Raw genomic sequence first — 23,104 nt, 5'->3', positions numbered from 1 at the left:
GTAATTTGAAAGGTTTGAGATTTTAAACTGCTTGATAATCTCTCTGAGGCTAAATTATCGCTATGTAATGTGAATACATGTCTTATGGGAATAAAATGTAAAATACAGTGTTAACATGATGACTGACATGTAATAAATGCTCAATAGTTATAACTGCGAATGGAAGATGGAAATACATAACACAAACTTTATTGAATGATCTTTATGATCTCATTCAGATGAAATAGTCGCTGATAAAAACTACATCTGAATTTATACAGATATACTGACCAGTTGTCAGTAATTTACAGAAGTAGAGTTCTCTGATTATTCTGTGATTAATCAAATTCAGAAATTAAGACTGTACAACTACTTGATTGCATAATCCTAATATGTGAATCATTCATTCATCCAGTAATCAGACATTTTGGTAACCTGCTTATTCAAAACCAAAGAGAGACTAATTTGGTTATACCTACTCTAAAATCGACATAAAGTATACATGTAAAAGACTGGGCTCCTATCACCTGCTTGATGAGATAATGAGGTGAAAAGGGGGACTTGGTGATTGTGAGACAGGATTACTTAACAAAGCTGGAGACTGAAAAACAGGAGTCTACCTCTGTCCGTAGAATGAAATTCACTCCCAAATATGGACAGACTGATTTGGGGGGCAGAGGTTTACATATCAGGACAAGAAATATTATCCTAAAATACGGTAAAGGCAGTCTGGTCTTTAGTCATTTCAGTAGAGGGTATTATAAGCAGAGTTCCACTCCTTTTATTAAGCCTCTTCCTATCTTCCTCTCTATGACCTAGTGCCTCAGTTGATCCAGTTTGATCCAAGCCATACAAAGTGGAAATTCTCTAAGACAATCAGTTTGTAAATGCCCCAATCTTAAATTCTATTTCCAGAGGAGTAGACATGCAATAAACAAAAAAGAGCCAAAGCTCACACAATTGAATCCACTTATTTGAGAATGTCTGGTGTAGCAGCTTAGACAGTTCCTTGGAGCATCCTATCAGAGAAGCTTGAAAATTAAGGCTATGTTCAAAAGACCTTGGAGGTGATTTATAACCACTCTATTGACATAGACATTCCACAATCCAACTTGTATTGTCCAAAAGTTTATTTTGTTAGGTTTCTATTTCTTCTGGCATTGGATTCAAGTTTTTTTCCCCTACACTTGCCTTAACTGTACTTCACCTTTCCTTAGATACCCAAAAGGTATAGAAAAAGTCATTGAGAACAACCTAGACAACATTGTAAGACCTCATCTCTGCAAAATAATTTTTAAAAAATTAATAATAATAAGCCAGGCATTGTGGCACATGCCTGTAGTCCCAACTGCTTGGGAGTCTGAGGTGGGAGGATCGCCCGAGCCCAGGAAGTCAAAGATGTGGTGAGCTTGCCACTGCACTCCAGCCTGGGCAACAGAGTGAGACCACAATGTGAAAACAAAAAAAAGTCATGGAGTCATCATGCTTGAAAATTCAACTGAATATTCTACAAGTGTGCTAAATTTTTATCACATGATGATGATGCTAAGAAAGATGAATCAATGAATATTTTGATATTTGCAGATTCAGAATAAACACCACTATAAAGTTATAATATACCGAGGAGATGACTCTGTTTTGAAAAATTTCTTTTGATAATCTTAAAAGGCAGACACAAGGCAACAAAACTTGGTCTCATGTACTTCGTGCTAAAATTTGCATAACATTGAAATGTATGAGGAGAGTGGGAGAATCCTACAATATAGTATTGATCTAAGAACCACCTGCAACTAATTTCTAGTCACAGAAAAGGATATCATAATTTTAGAATAAAATGACTTTGACCATTGCATTCATGACCTATATTTATATTTGCATAAGAATTTTGAAATATTTAAAGTCTTATTTAACAAAAGTAAACTAATCCAATATTTTCAAAATAAATGCACATGAGCATTACTCTTTATAGAATGCATGTTTTAGCAGTGGTAAAATCTTAATCTCAATAATTTCTGGTGATGCTCTGTGGTATCAGATATAAAAATGGATCAGTAAATGCTTCTCTGATAATTAATGGTTCTTTAGAAAGACAACAAAATTGTCCAGTTTTGGCAGAGACTTTTCAGGCTAGTTGATTAATTTAAGGAAAATTACAGTAATTACTTCAGTGGCCTGTTTCCTGTGGTATTTTGAGTAGATGACCACTTGCAAAGAGTTTTAAATAAAATTCTCAGAATATTCCAGTGATGTTTTAAGGTAGTATTTGTGAAACGAGCCATATTCGATGATTTTTTTCTATTGCAGCACAGAATACATCTCCCAGTGAATCATGTACCATAATGTATCTGATTTAAAATACTACCAGCATATTAAAGGCAATTATTTCTGATGCATGTAATATAATATTAATAACTATTTGTCTTGTTTGTGTATTTTAAAATATACTTACGGGTTATCCAATAGCAGTACTATGGGATTAAGTTCTTTCTTTGGTCTATAATATGCCCTGAGAGGAACAATAAAGTTATACAATCCATTTCCAGCTGTTTCAGCTGCAACTATAATTAGTTTATTTTTGAATCCATAGGCTTTTGCGTCCTCATAGTAGTTATGTTGGCAACTCTAGAGAAGAAAAATTATACAAAGAAATGCCATTTTCATACTCCACTAAAATTTGGACAAAAATGTAGTATATATGAAAATGTAAAATTAATCTAACCAAGGGGATTCTCATTTTCCAACAATTTGAAAAGAGTTACATTTTTTGGGTGTGTTCAGTTCTCCAAGGCAAATAGATTGCATACATGTAGACCGATGTAGAAAGAGTCAGCAATATGTGTGCCCACATGTCCTATTGTAAACTAAAACTTGTGGCTAGATGAAATTTAAGTATTTGTATCGTAGAATGATCTATCTTTGATTCTCATTTCCAGAAATATCGTAATATTATAGCTAACTAGTTTCAGCAACATTTTCAGTACTTAATACCAAAAGTGAAGAATTAAAAAAGAAAAGAGTACACAAAAAGTCCTAACTACCTGCATGCATAGCTGAGCTGGTAAAATAATGTTGTAGACACTCAAAAGCAATCTAAAAATAACAACAACAAGAAAATATCACCAAAATTAACTGTTGGCCTGAGAATATTTGCTATTTCATAGGGTCTAGAATTTTCTGGAATTAGCATTACTAATCCAAGATTATCTTAAGCTAAATTATCTGCCTGAAAAACTGCTTTGAAGTCGGACGTGGTGGCTCACATCTATAATTCTAGCATTTTGGGAGGCCGAGGCAAGAGGACTACCTGAGCCCAGGGATTCAAAACCCATTTGAGCAACTTGGGAAGACCTTGTCTCTACAATAAATCGAAAAATTAACCAGGGGTGGTGGCACATGCCTGTAGTTCTGGTTACTTGGAAGTCTGAGGTGGAAGGATGGTCTGAACTCAGTAGGTCAAGACTGCGGTGGCCATGAGTGCCACTGCACTCCAGCCTAGGTGACAGAGTGAGATTCTGACTCAAAAAACAACAAAAAAAAACTGCTTTGATGTTCCCCTATTTCACCTGTATGGGTCTCTATGTGGATTTCTTTTTATTTATTTGAGTTGAGACTAGTTAATTATCTGGAATATTCATCACCTCTGGAATATTCTTTGTTATTTTTTCTTAATGAAAAATTACAAAAACAAGGTGCCAGGAGTAAACAGAAACAATCATAACAGATAATTAGACCCCAAAAGATAACAGATATTGTAATTAAATATAATTTTAGAAAATAAATAAATTCAGAATATAAATTGGGCATGTTTATTATTTTTAAGGAAATAAAAAATAATTTAAAGCATATGCAAATAACAGTTATTTAAAATAATATCTAGCAGATAGTTGTTAAAATAATATCTATATTTAAATATATCTTCTAGAACTAAATATTATAACTCAAAAAATAATTAAATCCACATAAGATGCAACTAAAAGAATCAACTGCACGACAGAATTAAAGAGAAGAATAGAAATGGAAAATGAAAGAGAAGAAGAAATAGAACCTAGGATGAAAAAATTAATACCTGGAGGATAGTGTGAGAATATCTGACATATATTTAATCAGAATATCTGAAAAAAGGATAAGAAAAAATCAGAAAGAAGCTTTATTCAAGTAAATATTGACTGAGAACTTTTGAAAAGTGATGAAAAACCCAAAACCTCCTTTTCAGGAAACTCAATGAATCACAATTCCAATAAATAAAGAGAAATGCATAGTCATACACATCATAATGAAAGAGCATAACAATCAAAACAATGAAAAGATCTTAAAGCAGTCACAGAGAAAAGAAGCAACAATTAGTATGATGGCTGACTTCTCTATAGTAACTTGGAGCACAGAAGGCCATAAATAAAGTCCTTAAAAATGCTAAAAGTTAGGGCTTCTGAGCATGGTGTCTCACGCCTAAAATCCCAGCACTTTGGGAGGACAAGGTGAGAGGACTGCCTGAGCCCACAGGTTCGAGACCAGCCTGAGCAACTTGGTGAGACATCATCTCTACAGTAAATTAAAAAATTAGCCAGGTGTGGTGGCGCTTGCCTGTAGTTTCAGATATTTGGAAGGCTGAGGTGGAAGAATTGCCCGAGTCCAGCAGGTTGAGGCTGTGGTGGCTGTGAGCATGCCACTGCACTCCAGCTTGGGCTACAGAGTAAGACGCTGACTCAAAAAAAAAAATAAAAAAAAGGTGCTACAAGAAAAACAAAAAAATTAATAGTCTGTACTTGGACACAAAGCAAAACTGTCTTGCAAGAATGAAGGCAAACTAAGAACATTTCATGGGAAACCATAATTGAAAGAATTTACGACTAGCAGAATCTCCTTCACAGAATTTCTAAAGCCTATAAACTGGGAAGTAGGAAAATGAACCCAGAAGGAAGGTCTAAGGTATGAGAAAGAATGGAGAACAAAGAAAATGGCAAAACAAAAAAACAGCAAAACAGAAAACCAACAAGAACAGCAAGTATTCATTAAGGGAAGTATTAATATAAGGAGAATCTGAAGCCATATGAAGATCATTCAGAAAGAAGTCATGAAGTCATGTCATGGGAAAAGAATAGTGATGAGCTAATGTTTGAAGCATTCAGAATTTCAATATTTATGAACTATATTAAGGAGCAAAAATAACTTTCCCTAAGGAGATTTAGAATTAGTAAGGAAAAAACAAGGAGAGAATAAAAAATTAATAGAAAATTTATTGTTGATAAACCTTGACCAGGACATCAGTCTACTGATACTGGCATAGAATAAATTGATCCCAATTCATATACTTCACAAACACAGTAGAGTCATTGCATAATTCCATCCTATAATCCCAAAGTGGACACTCAATTTACATAACAGACTACCTTCTATCAACTTAATGCTGCCTAAAGAATCAATAATCCTCCTGGGAATCACTACCCAATCAGCAACATGCAGAAACTTTGCTTCATTAATATGGTAAAGTGATAGTAAACAGTCTTTTGACATTGAAAGATCCTCCATTGTTCCTAGACCCATTTTGATCACTGAAAGTTTAGCCTTTCAGTTTGTTTAGGTTCCCTCTCGGAAATAAATTATTTCTTCTCTTTGTTCTCCTAATATTTTTGTCTTCTTTGACTGTATATTAAAAAGAAGTAAATGTCACCAGAAGTGAGTCTAGGTTTTTGTGGTATCTAACATATATGTTATTTTAGAAATCCTCTTTAAGAAAAACAATAAAAATACACAGAAAAAATTAAGTCACAGGAAAAATTAGTCTTGGAAAGAGGTTAATGCTGGTGAAGGACCTTGAAATTTAGGACTTAGCAATGTTAATGAAAATAGCTGGTCAGAAATATGAAATGTTTCAGAATTTTAAAGAAAAACAAGGACTGCAAAAATAAAAATAAAGTAAAGCCTTGGGAGATGAAATTGACCGTCTCAATGTTGGCAAAGATTCACACAAGCAACTTCAAGCTAAAGGCAGGATTATTCTAATGTCCTGTTAATCTTCCTCAAGAATGACTGCAACAACCTAAATTTATAATATTTATCATATGAAAAAAAAGTAATAGCAAGAATAATAACAAAATGTATTAATCACCAACTTGGTCATTAAGTTTCTTGCACTTCATTACACATCTGCAAATTTATATAATCCCCATAAGAACCCTACGAGCCTCATATTAAAATTATACCTACTTTACAAATGAAGAAACTAAAATTTACTGGTGAAGTTAGTTGCCCAAGTTACTCCAGCTTGTAAGTGGAGAGCTGGGATTTTAAATCTAACTTCAGATTTAGATTAGAAGAAGAATTCCTGGCTAGAATTAGTGGCAAATTTGAATCTCTAGTGGGAGTGTGAGGTTGTTCTTTTTGTCTGTTTTCTTATTCTTCGGGAGGATAAACTCATACAGGTCAAGCCCAATGGCTATATTGTGAAAAAGATAAGAATTCTAGTACTCTTGGAATCTTTCTCTTTTGAATAGCTTTTCTAGCACATCCAGGCAGAAACCAAGGACTACAGTAAAAACTTTGAGAAATACGTAATTAGGCAAGACACTGAGAATAACTTCCAGTCTAGTCATAAATAAGTCTTTGTATCTAATGCATTGACTCACTCATTTCATCATCTTGAGGGACTCCATATGGAGATTTGAAGCAATAGTGGTAAAATAATAATGTACATTTGGCCAAAATGATGTTTGGAGACCAGATGTTGAGGTTAAGAATTGGTACTGTATTTTCCTCTTTAAAAAATTGATTGGCAGATCCATTTGGTTAATTTAGTAGAAGAGTAAAGCATTTGGGTAATGTTTAATGCAGTTTCAAAGGTAAAATGTACCACTTTATGCAATTAAGCTTTCATTTGACAAGATAATATCCTTTAAAATATTTTAGTCAAAATGCTATCAAATTATCTCAACATATGCAATTGCAAAATTTGATAATTTTATTTTTGAAAAAAACAGCAGCTACAAGTGCTTACCTTGTCTAATCTTAAGCAGCAAAATGGCACTTTTTCATGAAGGAGATGACAAAAAGTAGGTGAACTTCCTATATATGGAGAGTAAGGTGGGTAGCCTTTAGCATACCTGGAAAACAATACAAAATATTACCCTTGGATAAGGCATGCACATTTGGAAATTAAGTTATGGTCATGTTCCTCTGTTTTGATAAGTTGGAATCAGTAACTATCTGTTGCAATTATATTTTGATATGAAAAAGTTTGAAACAGAAGTAAGCAATCTATAACCCTGGAATCTATTAGGCCCACCTCATGGATTGAGAGCAATCTATAGCCCTGGAATCTATTAGGCCCACCTCATGGCTGTTTTATATTCTTAAATGGTTGAAAAAATATAAACAATATTTTATGTCATGTGAACATTTATATAAAGCTCAAATTTCAATTTTTGATTTCCATAAATAAATCTTTATTGGAATACAGCCATACTCATTCATTTATGCATTGTGTGTGGGTGTTTTGTGCTTCAGCAACAGAGTTGAGTGGTTGAAACAGGGAAAGGGAAGCCAAGAATATTTATGAGTTGTTTCTTTCTAGAAAAGGTTTGCCAACCCTCAACTTAGAAGATTTGGATATGATTTTACAGATTGTAGTATTAATTTTTTAAAAATACATTTAAAGCAAAATGCATTATTATGATTCACTCTATCAATATCCAGTAGTCATAAATGCATAACCAAAAGGGAGCAAATGACCATGTTAATTAGTTAAAAACAGAGGTTTTATTGGAGTCATGCTCAAAATGTTATCAGAGGCATTCAGTTTGTTTGCTGACTTTTAAAAAATAAGCATCTACATATTTTGGCTATATTAATATTCAGAATAGAATTTCTAAAAAGCAGTAGCATAAATGACAATTAGGAAATTTTAAAAAATAGTGAAAGGAATATTCCCTGAATGTTCCATAAAAAGGAAGTTTTGTTGTTGTTGTTGTTGTTTTGAGTTGGAGTCTCACTCTGTCACCCAGACTGGAGTGCAGTGGCACCTCCTGGCCACCGCAGCCTCGCCTGCTGGGCTCCAGCGATCCTTCTGCCTCAGTCTTCCAAGTAGCTGGAACTACAGGTGCGCGCTACCACGCCCGGCTGATTTTTTTTGGATTTATTGTAGAGATGAGGTTTCGCTGCCCAGGCGGGTCTCGAACCGCGGGCTCAGGCCATCCACTCACCTCAGCCTCCCAAAGGCGCGGGATTACAGGCTGAGCCACAGGGCCCGGCTCAAAAGAAAGTTTTTAAATAAATTTACCTGTCAAACCATGAAATTTCAGACCTAGTTGAAACTGTTTAATCCTTAAAGAAAAAAGAAAATAATCAGTATTTTCAGGATATAAACTTCATTGGCTAAGAGGTAAAATAGAGACAAAATTAGAAGATAAAATTTTGTAAATTTAGATGATGATAATCTCCACAATTACTTAAAAGTCTCTTTCCTTTTTCTAGAAATAAAAAATCTTCTACCTCTTGATTTTTAAAGAAGTGTAAAGAAAAAAATGTCAATCACACCCTCAGACACTGTTTCCGGGAAAGATACTAGCTGCCAACCTCTTCCTCTTCTCATCTTGGATTCCAAATATACTTGAGTCTTCAGATCATTCATTTTCTGGAGCCTGAATTGTGTTCCGTGGGAACATCAACATTTCTTGTAATAAATGAAAAAAGAAGTGTGGAGGAGTTTTTAAAAATAAAATATATTTTCAAGTTTCAATATTTCGGTTCATTTTAGTTCAATTCAACATTATTGAACTTATACAAAAGAGATTGGGAGAAATGTTAGGAGATGATGTTACCAACGCCACAACTACCAGTACTACTTCTAATAGTAATGAACACTAATTGAATGCTTACTCTGCATGAAACATCGTGTGTCCTGAGCGCTTTTTCTCCATTATCTCAATTAGTCACATTATGAAGTAATAATTACATCCAGTTTGCAGTTTAAAAATTATAGGCCAGATGGTTTAATTAAAATCTCCTGTACACGCCGGGCTCAGTGGCTCCGCCTGTCATCCCGCGCCTTTGGGAGGCTGAGATGAGTGGATGGCCTGAGCCCGCGGGTTCGAGACCCGCCTGGGCCGCGAGACCTCATCTCGACAATAAATCAAAAATCAGCCGGGCGTGGTAGCTCGCGCCTGTCATTCCGGCTACTGGGAAGGCGGAGGCGGAAGGATCGCCGGAGCCCAGCGGGTCGAGGCTGCGGCGGCCGGGAGCGGCCACTGCCCTCCAGTCTGGGCGACGGAGTGAGACTCCAACTCAAAAAAAAAAAAAAAAAAATCTCCTGTACACAACCAGTGTAAGGAAGAACTAGCATAGCTAAGAGCCCTTCAGCCTGACTCCACCGTCAAGGCTGTGGATTGCTGTGTCTTCCTGAAGTAATGACAATGTAGTTAGTGGAATAAGATGTGTAAACAAACTCGAATGCAGGCCACAATGTGGTCAGTACTATATAGATTATTATTATGTAATTTTTTTTTTTTTTTTTGCGTCTCCCTGCCCAGGCGGGTCTCGAACCCGCGGGCTCAGGCAGTCCACTCACCTCAGCCTCCCAAAGGCGCAGGATTACAGGCTGAGCCACCGAGTCCGGCTTATTATGTAATTTTTATGGAAGCTTAGAAAGAGAGATGGTACTCCTTTTATTCACACCTTTAAAATACTGTTGATGCATACTGTATGAAAGACTGCTAAAAACTGAGATAAGCAAGGAAAACTTTTTTGTATGTAACAGAACAATTGATTGAATTTCAATATGGATGTAAGACAAAAGAAAATATAAATATATAATATAAAAACATACAATTATGAAAATGAAGTCTGTATCCTGGGAACACTGATTTATGTCCTCGCTTTGCTTTGAGAATAAAGATAATTTAGAGCAAAACGAGGCTTGAAATATATGCTGAAGTCAGAAACTTGAGGAAAGATTCTTGAATGTTCAGTAGGTGTGAGCTCTTTACCTATTGGAAAGGTACCTAAAGACAGTCTTAAGGACATTAGCACAAAGCCCAGTTATCTTACACGTTAGAGTATCTGAACATACTCTAAGTTTGAAGAAATATCTTCATCTGGCGTAGTTTCATCTTCTGATTGGTCACTTAGAAGATCACATGTTTGAATTGATGATGTATCTGCAACCTCTAAAACAGGAGCAATGCTGGGTCTTCTTATTTCTTTGCTTCCCTCTACAGGAAGAGACAGGGTAGGGCCACTTGCTGATCTACAGCTTGTATCTTGCAAGTCTATAGCCACAGTACCTAAAACAATAAAACAGAAAAATCCATCAAAGCACTTGGCATCCATATGATATATTGATCACTAAAGATGAAAGTTACATAAAATACAATCAGAATAATCAAGAGATTGGGAGACCAGCACTCAGCATTTCCAATATCTAAACAAAGGTAATGATGATGGCTATTAGAAACTATAGACACATTCCCTCTTTCCAAATTCTGGCAGCATAAACACAGGGTTAATGTATAATTTAATCTATGTTTGGCTAGGGTGGAGAGAAGAAGTTCTTAGAGCAGATAAGATTAAATTGTTTATTAAGCAAGTGAGTGAATTTGATTTACTTAAATTGTATACATTTGATTTATAGAAATAAAGTAGAGTCACAGGATATGACTTGCATCCCAATGTTTTGGCTTTTTTTCTTTTTGAGTTGGAGTCTCAACTCTGTCGCCCAGACTGGAGTACAGTGACACGCTCCCGGCCACCGCAGCCTCGAACTGCTGGGCTCCAGCGATCCTTCCACCTCAGCTTTCCGAGTAGCCTGAATTACAGGCATGCGCTACCACACCCGGCTGATCCTTTTCAGTTTTTTAACCAGCATATGTTTTTTCACTTTCTTACCTAAATTAAGTTTCATGGCCTATCACTTTATTCACTCTCCTATACCCCCAGTTTCTTCCCTTTTTTTGTGATTCCACTATTGGCCAAGTTATTTATTTGTTCTTTATGCAGTTAACACTTTTTAAGAGTTGTTCAAATCTACTGTTCATATCATTCTTTTTCAAACCCACTGCAATCTGGCATTCTCCACCACCACTTCTTTGAAAGAACTCTTATCACAATAAAACAGTGATCACTGGATGACGAAATTCAATTGCCATTTCTCAGTCCTTATGTTATATGACCTATCAGCAACATTTGACATAACTTATCATGCATCTCTTGAAACACTTGTCCCACTTGGATGTCAGGACACCACACTCATCTGGCTTTCCTGCTATCTACCCTGCAGCTCCTGCTGGGTCTACTTTGCTGGTTTCTTCTCATCCCTGATACTTAATGCTGGTAGGCTGCAGAGGTCTGTCCTTTGTCTTCTTTCTTTTTCTGTCAGTGCTCATTTCTCCAATCATTTCATTCAGTATCATGGCTTTCAATAGAATACATAAGCCCAGAGACCCAAAATTTGCTTTTCTAGGCTATACCTCTTTCTTGAAATCTATACTCATATCTAATTTCCTTTGGACATCTTCAATGTGTTCCACACTAAACTTTTTATCTCTCCTAGACGCCAACAAAACTGAAATCCGTACACCAGACTTTCCTATTTCAGTTGATAGCCACTCCCTTTTCCCAGTTGCTTAAACCAAAAGTCTGGGATTTCTTCACACTTCTGTTTTTCTCATAGTTAGGTTCTATTTCTTTAAGGAATTCTCATTACTCTATCTTCAAGATATGTTAGAATTGTCTCCTTCTTACCACCTCCACTTGAACACACTCTGATCCTTGTCTGAACCACTTATTCTCCACACCAGAAAAAGCAACTGTCTTAAATTATAGGTTAGCATAGGTGAAATGATTTGCGTTTCAACCAGAGTAGAAACTACAATTCTTTTTTTTTTTTTTTTTTTTGAGTTGGAGTCTCACTCTGTCACCCAGACTGGAGTGTAGTGGCTGCTCCTGGCCACCGCAGCCTCGACCTGCTGGGCTCCGGCGATCCATCCGCCTCAGCCTTCCGAGTAGCCGGAATTACAGGCGCGCGCTACCATGCCCGGCTGGTTTTTGATTTATTGTAGAGATGAGGTCTCGCCAAGTTGTCCAGGTGGGTCTCGAACCCACGGGCTCAGGCAATCCACTCACCTCAGCCTCCCAAGGCGCAGGATTACAGGCTGAGCCACCGAGCCTGGCTAGAAAAATCTAACAGCTTAGAAATGTTGTTCTGCCAGTTCTGGGAATACTATATAAAAGAAATCATATATTATATACTCTTTCGAATGTGCCCTCTCTGAAACAGCATGTTTTTGATATTTATCCATTCTATTGTGTGTAGTAGCAATGAGTTCTTCTCTAATGAATGAAATTACCACGATTTATGCTCCTGTATTGCGGTGGATGGGCTCTGGGAAGTTTCTAGTTTGGAACTATTACAACTGGTGCTGCTAGAAAAATTCTTGTATGTATTCTGCCATGGAAGAAAGCATTCATTTCTATTTTTAAAAAAATAGAAATGTTGATCTGTATACCTAATCATTCCCAGTTTGAAAAGTACTCATGCATGTTTAAAATGTGGTTTTGAACTTTTAAAAAATTTGAAGTGCATTTATTAGTTTTTTTTTATTGTAGGAATAAACGAATGATAGTTTTGAACTTGTTTGTACTTACCCATGCTGGCAATTATGCTATGTACAGGTAATCTGGAAGGTCCGTGATAAAATGACCTTGACACATTGCTTTTTCTCTGCTGGTCTTGGTTTTTAAATGCTGAATTCTCTTCTTTGGTAATATTAATATAAAAACATATGTCTGTAGCATTCATAATGTATCGAGGGCCTGGATTCAGCAAAATGTTTTTATTATCCTCCCTTCTAACACCAATCAAGCAGACACCAAACCTTATTTAAAAAAAAAAATGAAAGAATTTAAGAATTGTAATTCAGCAATTTAGTATTTTTCTTCTTTATAAGTTTGCATACACAAGGAAATTAGTAGACTATTATAAGGCAAAGAAAAATTAAAGCTCCAAGTAGCATCATTTTAAAGTCTAAAAGGATTTAGCAGCTTAAGATCCTCATTTTAACAGAATAACAAACTGTTCTTAGTGTGTTGTAATTTAGTTGATTATGAGTAATATAAATTTATATTTTAATGAAAAATATAGTCATAGTAACATAATTTTGTAAATTTTTACAAAAACTTATGTTGGTTAAAAAATGTAAACAGTATTTCTTACCTTGGTAAAAAAAAAAAAAATGTTTAAAACTATCAGCCAAAAAGAAAGAAAGAAACTTACCTAAGATCACATGAGAAGGAATCAGGATCCCTAAATTTATCATACTTGGTTTACTTTGAATTTAAAAAAAACCTATATAGTCTTAAATGGGTGTGCACTAAATTAGAATAACAACTTTTGAATGTAGCAGACTACTTTTAAAGATTCTCATATTTTTATGGATTATTTCCCAAGCACAGATTATCCTAAATAATTTTATTTCTATATACCTTAAAGTATTACAAAATAGATCAAATTGAAAGATATTTTTAAACAGCAAACGTATATGTGTAAACAGAATCACATTGAGAATAAAGTAGAATATAGCTTTCCCCTCATTTATAATAGGGTCACATCCTAATTAACCCATATATTGAAAATATCGTTAAATTTAAAAATTTAATAATAATACCTAATCTAATCTACCAAACTTACCTTAAACGTACTCAGAACAGTTACAATGCCTGCAGTTGGGCAAAATGGTCTATGACAAAGCCTGTTTTATAATAAAGTGCTGAATATCTCATGTAACTTATTGGCTACTATGTGAAAAGTGAAAAACACAATGGATGTTTTGGTATTAAATGTATGATTTCTAGCCAGGCACGGTGGCTCATGCCCATAATCCCAGCACTTTGGGAGGCTAAGCGAGAAGATTGCCTGAACCCAGAGGTTCATGACCCATCTGGGCAACTTGGTGAGACCTCGTCTCCACAATAAATCAAACAATTAGACAGGTATGGTGGTGTGCACCTGTAGTTCCAGCTACTTGGAAGGCTGAAATGGAAGGACTGACTGAGCCCAGCAGGTAGAGGCTGCAGTGGCCATGAGTGTGTCACTACAATCCAGCCCGGGTGACAGTGAGTCTCCAACTAATTTAAAAAAAAAAACAAAAACAGAAACAAAGTATGATTTCTACTTAATGCATATGACTTTTACACCATCATAGTCAAAAAATCATAACTCAAAGCATTATATGTCAGGGATGATCTGTATGTTACATATCAGGGTAGTATAATATACTAAATATGTTGTAAACATCCCACAATATATATTAAAACATTTTAGTATAAGTAATTTATTATTTTCATGCATACATTTTTATGTCTTAAGTAAATATTTTTTCTCAAAAAGGAAAGGAAAAAATAATGTTCCATGTTTGAATGGAAAGGTAATATTACTTGCTTTTTAACTTATTTATTTAGCTAAAGCAAGTTCTCTCATCAGAAACTGTTTTAAATGTACAGGTTTTATGAAAATTAGTATTACTTTAAGGTTTTAGTCAATACTTTAGAATTTATATCTGGAAAGAGGATTAATTTTTCCTATGTTTGTAAATTCTTACTGGATTAAAATATTTAAAATGAGCTCAAAAGTTGATAAAGTAAGCAGTCCTACTAACTATGATAAGCCCCTGACAATCTTAACTCATAGAGACCATACAGACACCAGAGTTCAAACATTTCAAAATTGTGTCAAAAATTCCAGAATACTTGAAACTCATGAGCACAATATGAGTTGTATTTTAGAAAACTGTATTTAAATGGCATACTTGATTGGTTGATTGATATTTTAATTTCACTCTGAGGCAGAAACATACTTTTTGTGTGCATGGAAAGAGGCATATGTAAAGCTCTTTCCTTCATATTCAGCAAAAAATGTACTTTCTTCCAAAACAATGTGGTAAACTTCATTCCCAGAGCATCTCCCGTACATCTTCTGCCATTGTTCTGGCGATTGCTGGCCTTCTCTGCAACATAAGCATACACACATACACACACACACAAAAGGAAAACACAGTGAATGTGGTTAAAAAAAAATAGCTCTTGTCTTGCAACTGTTTCCAAACTCTAGGAAGTGGCAAACCCAGGTGAAAATAATATCTGTGTGTTGCTTTGAAATGGATAACATTATAAGCAAGAGTTCCTACAAAAATTTTGAATTTAACATAATATATATATATATATATATAACCTTGAGAAATGGCATTTTGCTAGAATGTGGGAATTTTTCAAGATCCAGCTAACAAAAACATTTACTGTGACAGTGAATCAATAAGAGAATGCATTGATTTTAGTGTCTCTCTGTGTATCCTGTCATGCATATCCTATATATAAAATTTGTGTTATAATCTCCATAATATGGGCGTTTTCTCACTTACGATACCTACTTGGCCCCTATAGGTATTTGATTTTGTTTTACATTTAAAATTAGAAATGTATCCATTTTTGTTTATCCATTTGATTTTACAGAAACTATACTCTTAATTTCTTTTCATATCATAGTAAAGGCTTTCTTCCAATTGTATGTAGTCAAGAAAATATACTTCTTTGTGATAAAAGTAAGGGTCTTTGTGATGGACTGAATGTTTGTGTCCCCATAAAATTTATATATTGAAGCTCTGTTCCCTTTGTGATGGTAGTAGGAGGCAGGTTCTTTGTGAGGTAATTAGGTCATGAGGGTGGAGTCCTCATGAATGGAATACGTGCCTTATAAAAAGAGGCTAGCTGTCTTTCCACCATCTGAGAATACAATGAGAACTCAGCATTTACAACTCAGGCTAGGTCCTCACCAGGAGCCTTCCATGCTGGCACCCAGTTCTTGGATTTCCAGTCCAGAGGTGTAAGGAATAAATTTCTGTTGTTTATAAAACACCCAGTCTATGGTAATTTGTAAAAGCAGCCCATGCTGACAAAGACTGTCTCCAAAAGAGATCACGCAAAGTTCTTTTTATGAAGAAAATTTTACCACAAAAAGTGCAGTTTCTTTTGGTCTGGCATGTTCTTCATTGGCCCGCCTATCTCAGTAGCTTTAAAAATATATTAAATATTAAATTAAACATTCAGTTTATATGAAATTTATAATAGATATTATACAATAAATTTAATTATTTTACTAAACAGAGCTTATGAATTCTGCAAGTACAAGAAAAATACATTTTAGAAGAAAAATGATAAATATACAAAAATCAAAATAGATTTGTAATGGATAAAAGCAGATGACATGTCATAGCTACCTTGTTTGGAAATTTAAAAGTCACATTAAACTCTGAGTATTGTCTAATGAATTATTAGGAAAATAACACATTTATCAACATTTTAAAAGTGTCAATGCATGAAAAATAATTATATATTTTCAAGGTATGTTTCACTTGTGCTTCAACCCTTCTTAATGATGCTTTAAGAATCAAGAGCTTTGGGCTTGGAGTCTCATTGCCTGATCTGAATCCCATCTCTGTAATCTTTTTGAGCATTTAACTTTCCAGTTCTTTATTCCCTTGGTAAAAAACAGCATCAGCTTCATTGGTAAATAGAAAATGAGGTAACACAAAGAAATCACTTAGGAGATATTGGGATCATAGAAAACACTAGGCAAATGTTAGTTGTCAGCATTATTTTGCCGTTATATTTTTCTCGTAGCTAAATTTTCAAGCCAATTTCAGCATGCCTAGCCAACCTATTGAACATTAATGCTCTTAAAACCATTACCTATTCTTTTACAATATTAATATTCTTTTGGAACTAGGAAAACAAAACAATTTTGACTATTGATTGCATATAGCTATGTCTAGCTACTACTTCCTAAGAATGATTGTCCCTGGAGATAACTTTTCCTTCGGCAAATAAAAATAAAAATGTTTTTGTTAAGTACCATATTGCTCTTTGGCAAGATGATATCTGGCAAAGATAGAACCCATCTGAAGAACTGAAAATGTCCAAGAAGGTGCTGGTACTTCATCAGGATTTGTCTGAGATCTAAAAGGCAGCATGGGGCTTAAATAATTGTCATGCAAGGGTGCTAAAAGCTATTTAAGACAATCATAAATCTATTTCTAGAAACAGAAATGGAAGTACAATGTGTTAACTTGAAAGAGAACAGAAATGAATGGGATGAGATAAGGACAGTTCAGATGAATCTCCTTAAATCATTTTCTTGTCATATACTATTTTATAATGGCATATTTCAAGCATCATTCTTTAGGATGTTGTTTCTTTAGGATTTCTTTGTGATTTCTTCAAAGCCTCTCTTAGGTAATCAGTAATCTCTAAGTTCAGCTAAAGATAAAAATATAATTTTTTCTCTTTTCAGTCCATATTATTTGCTTGTAAAATGTTAGACACTCATAATTCTCTTTAATACAGATGGATATATCCAGTTCCCACTCATTAGCTTCTACACACTTATTGAGTACTTGTGAAGTGCCAGGAAAGGCTTTAGATTCAAAGGTTATGGCAACTAACAAAGGCTTTATTCTTTTTTCCTCTCATTGTTACATATTTTCTCTCATAGAGCTGCTGGTGAGAAAACAAAAGATTAGGCAAATTGTATTGTGTGTTAGAAGCGATAATGGTGGTGTGAAAAGTAAAGCAAGGAGGGAGGGAACTAATTTTTTTTAGAGGATACAACAAAATGTAAATAGTGTGAATGAGAAAAGTTTCACTGAAAGTATGACATTTGAGTAAAAATCTTGCAGTGGGCAAGACAGGTAACCACACCAATATCTGGGACAAGACCCATATGGGCAGAGGAGCTACAGTACTTCCTTGAAACAGAGAAATGCTTGGAACAGCAAAGAGGGAGCAGGGAAGCTAGCATGGCTAGAGTTGAAGGTGGAGGAGATAATGAGACTAGGGAGGTAACTGGCAAGGAGAACAGGTCATGGGACTTTATCAAATTTTACAATGGCTTAGATCTTTATTTGGATGATCTGGCAGCCATTGAAAGATTTGGAAGACTGGTGCAGAAAGATCTGACTTATATTTTACAAAAATACCTATGGTTATTATGTTGAGAATTGAAGGGCCAACGACCAGTGAGGAAGTTATTGCAATGATCCTGCTAATGATGCTGGTTTGGACCAGGTTCGTTTCTGGGTGTGTTCTGGTGGTGGAACTAAAAGGATTTGCTGATAGAAAAAAACACACACATATATAAATGTCTATATTCACAAGAAATATGAACAAATAAACAAATAAATAAGCCGGGCTCAGCGGCTCAGCCTGTAATTCCAGCGCTTTGGGAGGCCAAGGTTAGTGGATTGCCTGAGCCCGGGGGTTGAGACCTGCCTGGCCAAGTTGGCGCGATCTCATCTCTACAATACATCAAAAAATTAGCCGGGCGTGGTAGCGCGCACCTGTAGTTCCGGCTACCTGGAAGGCTGAGGAGGAAGGATCGCCGGGGCCCGGCAGGTCGAGGCTGCGGAGGCCGGGAGCGGCCGCTGCACTCCGGTCTGGACAATCCACTCAAACAGAGTGAGACTCTAACTCAAACAAACAAACAAACAACAAAACAAAAGACCCCCCCCCCAAAACAAATAAATAAATATCCATGCAAATAACAGTGGAAATGCACATTCTAGTGTTTACAAAACATTTTAGAGAAGTCTTAAATATAAAATGTCAAATAAGTGTCTCCAGATTTAGCACTGTAGTTAACAAAGTCCTAGAAAAGGGGGGGGGAATCCATCAGAGATGGTATATATGGGACTTCACAAATATATGAAATGTTCATCATTATTTTTTAATCTGCAATACTATATATATGGATGTTTATAATGATCTTCTTGTATCTTTTGGATATCTAAAACATTTTCTAGCAAATACAAAATAAAATGTATCACAAAAGACAAAAAATATAATTAATATAATTAGTAATGATGATTTTAGCTTTCTGCTTGAATATTTTTCACTATTACCTTGTTATATTTCAATGCAACATGACAGGCTACATTATATGAGCTCTTCCTCAGACCCCCTCACTAACCAATATTTTAAGGTCAATTTTTATTTAGGTAGAAAGTCCTCTTCTGTAATGAATGTATCAAATTTAAGTTTTTCTAAATATCTACCCAGTTATTCCATGTATTGAATAATCCATCATTTTACTCACTGATTTAAAATAACTCCTTTAACAAACATGAAATTCCTGATTATATGTGCCTCCAATAGAACTTTCTGTTATGTTAATTGATTCCTCTCTATGTATTCACTAATATCATACTGTTTCAATTATTTTAACTACAAACCATTTTAATATACAAAAGGTAATACTGCATCATTATTTTCCTTGCAAGCATGGTTCCTTCACTTTTTCATATCAACTTAAAAGCAGCTTGTTTACTTAAAACATGCTGTTGGTATAATTGCTGAAATGGCCTTAAATTCATAAATTTGAATTAAATTGACATCTTTATGAGATCAACATATATACTTTTATTTACATGCGAATTATTTATTTATTTCTGCCACAACTTTTCACCCAAAGCCAATCCTCAGCAGATATAAACACTGGAACTGTTGAGCCCTATTGGTCACCTTGTTTTCTGGAGGATTTCTAGTGACTAGGACATTCCTAAGACACAGATGTTCAAAAATATTTGTTTAATGAAATAATTTTATACTCTTGGTAATTTATGAGATATATGCTATTATCCTCACTTCACAGATGAAGAACCTGGGGCTCAATGGCTTCAGTGATCTTGCAAGCATAAGCAGACCAAAGAATTCAATCCAGGCAGTCTGACTGTTTGCTCAGAAATCTTAGTACTGAGTAACTCCAATAGTCAGTGTAAATTTTTCAGCTGTTCTATTTCCATTATTCAGGTGATTAGAAAATTAAGAACCACATTTTCTTGCCTTTATCAATAACCCAGGACACTTCATGTCCTATAGATCTTTCAAAATTTTCATTTGTCTTCAACTTACTGTTCCATCCTAATTTTCTATTTTTCTTATCTTATATCTTTTGTGTCAGTTAGACTAATTCAAATTGTTTTTGAATGAGAAATAATTATATAAACAAAGGGATAATACACACCCAAACTTCCTAGAGAAGAAAATCATTTTATTCTATAATCCATATCATTTGAACTCTCCAGTTGGTTTATTCCTTTCTCCATCAACAATTCTTACACTTTTAAAATAGTCCTAACTGGTCTTTTTGTCTCCAGTAAATGTCCTTACATGATCATTTACGGTGCTGAGTTAAGAGTGGGGTTCAATTTCTCAAATCAGTTCATGTCACTCTCCTACTGAAAATGCTTAAAGGGCTTCCTCCTGTTTTATAAGATTAAACTTTTTAAAATTATCATTACAATGCCCTTCTGACCTATTCTATGGCATTTCTTTCAAATTTTGTCCATTTTATTTGTCTTCTTTTTTTAATGTGTGCCAGGCATGAAAAGTCTTTAATTTCTCCTGAACAAAACACTTTCTTTTGTATCTAGGCTTTATCACAATACTTTTCCTTCTTCTTGTAGCTTGCCCACTCTTTGACCCTCAGCTAAATCATTACTTCTTTGGCTTTGCAGTAGTATGCTTCTCCTTTCATAATACTTTAACATTAAATTGTGTTAACTAATCCATAATATCTTGCTTCCTTGTAAAATAAGTTTCATGACAAAAGGGATCATGCCTTGTTTGCTGCTAAATCTTCAAGACACGACATCTATTACAGAGTAATAGATGAATAAATGTTTTGTTAAATGAACAAAGAATAGTCTAACAATGTTCTTCATGCTCAATTACTAAATGTTCTGCTTCTCTAAGTATGTAATTCTTTTCTCCTTCACCAGAATAATTTTTTAGGCCTAAATAATTACTTCCACTATGATAAATTCACCATTAGAATTAAGAAAAAAAATGCCTACTGAGTTTTATAATCATTATTGGACATAAAATGAATTTAATATTATACCAATTGAATGTTATAATTATGTAAAAATAGCTGTATTAAAAACACAAGAGATATCAGGAGCAAAAAACACAGAACGAAAGCTTATTGGAAACTACAAAAAAAAAACCCCTTTAATGAAGACTTATGATGTGGTTACATTTAAATGTGAGCATTTAAATAGCTAGCTTGTGTATTTACTAACCATTAACCTTGAAGTACACTCCAACCTGTAAAATAGTATAGTTCATTGTCTAAATTTCATACCCTGGTGAGGATGCTATACTATATTGACTGATAACTGAATAATAAAGTATCCTCCTTTGTCAGGCTTATATCCACCTTTATTTCCAAAATAATTGCCAGGTATAGCTATTTGTAAAGATGTTAGTAGAAAAATAAAGAAAAAAAAAAGAATAGGAATACAGAGATGAAATATTGTATCAAGAAAACTAAGAATAGAATAATAACACATGTTTAACTCTATCCCTCTGAATAAAGGAGCACATTGTAGCATTCATATACCCAATACCATAGTCTTGAAAGCCTTAGAAAAAAAATGGAACAAGGCCGGGCATGATGGCTCACACCTGTAATCCTGGCACTTTCTGTGGCAGAGGGGGGAGGATTGCTTGAGTCAGAGGTTCGAGAGCAGCCTGGGCAACATATCAAGACCTCATCACTACAAACAATTTTAAATATTAGTGGGACATGGTGGTGCATGTCTGTAGTCCCAACTATACTTGGGAGGCTGAGGCCAAGAAATTGCCTGATGCCAAGAAGTCAAGACTGTGGAGAGCCCTGATCGTGCCACTGCGCTCCAGCCTTGGTGACAGAGTAAGACTCCATCCGACTCTGAAAAAACGAAAAAGAAAAAAATGGAACAATCTAGGAGGAAAACAAGCTCATGTTTGTTATTCTTTGCATTTCAAACCCTAAATAAATGTCTTGAACAAAAATAAATAAAAGTAAAGAAAACTGTAAGAAAAGTTGTTGCATAGGAGAATGGAAAAAAAGAATTCTAATGAAGCAAATAAATTCCAAACTCCACGTCTAGACTTTGTAGCCTTCAGCTATATAATTTGAAATCTTCTATTCTTCTTCTGTAATACTGATCCCATTCTTTCAAATAATGTTCAATTTCAATTCAGATCAAGCACCAGTCCTTCCGTCAGACTTGTTCTGCCTGGGCTATTGCTGCTTTCTAACTCTAACTGGTCATCAATGTTCTCTATGAAGAATATAACCATATGCCGACATCTTGTAAAAACGTGAGAATGCTTTGTAGGGAGTGAGGAGCAGGCCTCCACACATCATCCTAAGTACACAAGACACTTTCACTCTCCTTCAACATATTCCTTGTGGTAAATCCTATAGCCTCTGGCTTCTTGGCTTGACTCACCTTGAAGGGTTGATGGGATAGAAGAAAGCTCAAACGTTTAAGCCATCAGTTGTGCCACAGGAAACACCTGCAGGGGCGTGTGAGCTGCTCTACAGCAGTCTCTACTCGCTGCCTTGCCATCTCTCTCTTCTTCCTTTTCCCTCATGTTCAAATAATCACAGAAAACTACAAAAGCAGATGTTTAACTGGGGAATGAGATGCTAGTTCCTACTTTAGGCAGGCGTCCTATTTTCCATGAGTAATAAGTAATTTTTTTGGACCTCACCTCACTTGCTGGCTATGGATGCAAACGCACTGTGCTCCTCTGTCTGTCCCCTTCTCTGATCATCTCCTTTTATAGAAAGGTTGAAAGATTAGAAAACGCAGTACCTGACTCTCCTTTGTCCTCAGTTTAGGGCTATAATCACCAAACCTGGGACAACATCAAAATCTCTCTCAACACGAGGTATTTGTTAAAAAAAAAATAAAATAAAATAAAGATATGTTTTGTTTCATTCTATTTATTGTTCCCAAGTTAGAGATATCATTTGTTCTGGTTAACTTTTGGATTGTACATAAATCAATTTTGATAGCTGGTTTTATTTTCTTTTCATACACAAGTTGCACATTTCTCATTTGTCCATGATTGTACCATCAAGACAAATGGCTGTTTATCACCAGAGAGCAAATTAACTCACATACCAGTCTCCTGCACTTCAATACAATCAACCAAGTGGAACAAGGGCTGTTAGCTAATAAGTACTTGGGTTTGTTCTTCGAACAAATATATTTTAATATAGACCTCTGAATGCAGTAAAAAAAAAAAAAACCCT

The 23,104-nt window shown here is 35.0% G+C and overlaps 1 protein-coding gene across 3 annotated transcripts in view; it reads right to left on the bottom strand.

The window, feature by feature from the left end:
* KCNT2 (potassium sodium-activated channel subfamily T member 2) overlaps positions 1-23,104 on the bottom strand; it is a 296,411-nt gene that overhangs the window by 99,802 nt on the left and 173,505 nt on the right. For all 3 annotated transcript variants that reach the window (XM_008071505.2, XM_021719277.1, XM_021719278.1), the window contains 5 exons: positions 14,820-14,969; positions 12,613-12,842; positions 10,040-10,253; positions 6,971-7,076; positions 2,429-2,601 (listed from right to left, as the gene is read on the bottom strand). In XM_008071505.2, the coding sequence (XP_008069696.2) occupies positions 2,429-2,601; positions 6,971-7,076; positions 10,040-10,253; positions 12,613-12,842; positions 14,820-14,969 (873 nt within the window). The remainder of the gene's footprint in view (positions 1-2,428; positions 2,602-6,970; positions 7,077-10,039; positions 10,254-12,612; positions 12,843-14,819; positions 14,970-23,104) is intronic.

Source organism: Carlito syrichta, unplaced genomic scaffold (assembly GCF_000164805.1).
Source record: "Carlito syrichta isolate Samal-C Ts95f unplaced genomic scaffold, Tarsius_syrichta-2.0.1 Scaffold314346, whole genome shotgun sequence".
In the NCBI taxonomy this organism is placed as follows: domain Eukaryota; kingdom Metazoa; phylum Chordata; class Mammalia; order Primates; family Tarsiidae; genus Carlito; species Carlito syrichta.
This window is presented reverse-complemented; position numbering and strand designations above follow the sequence as displayed.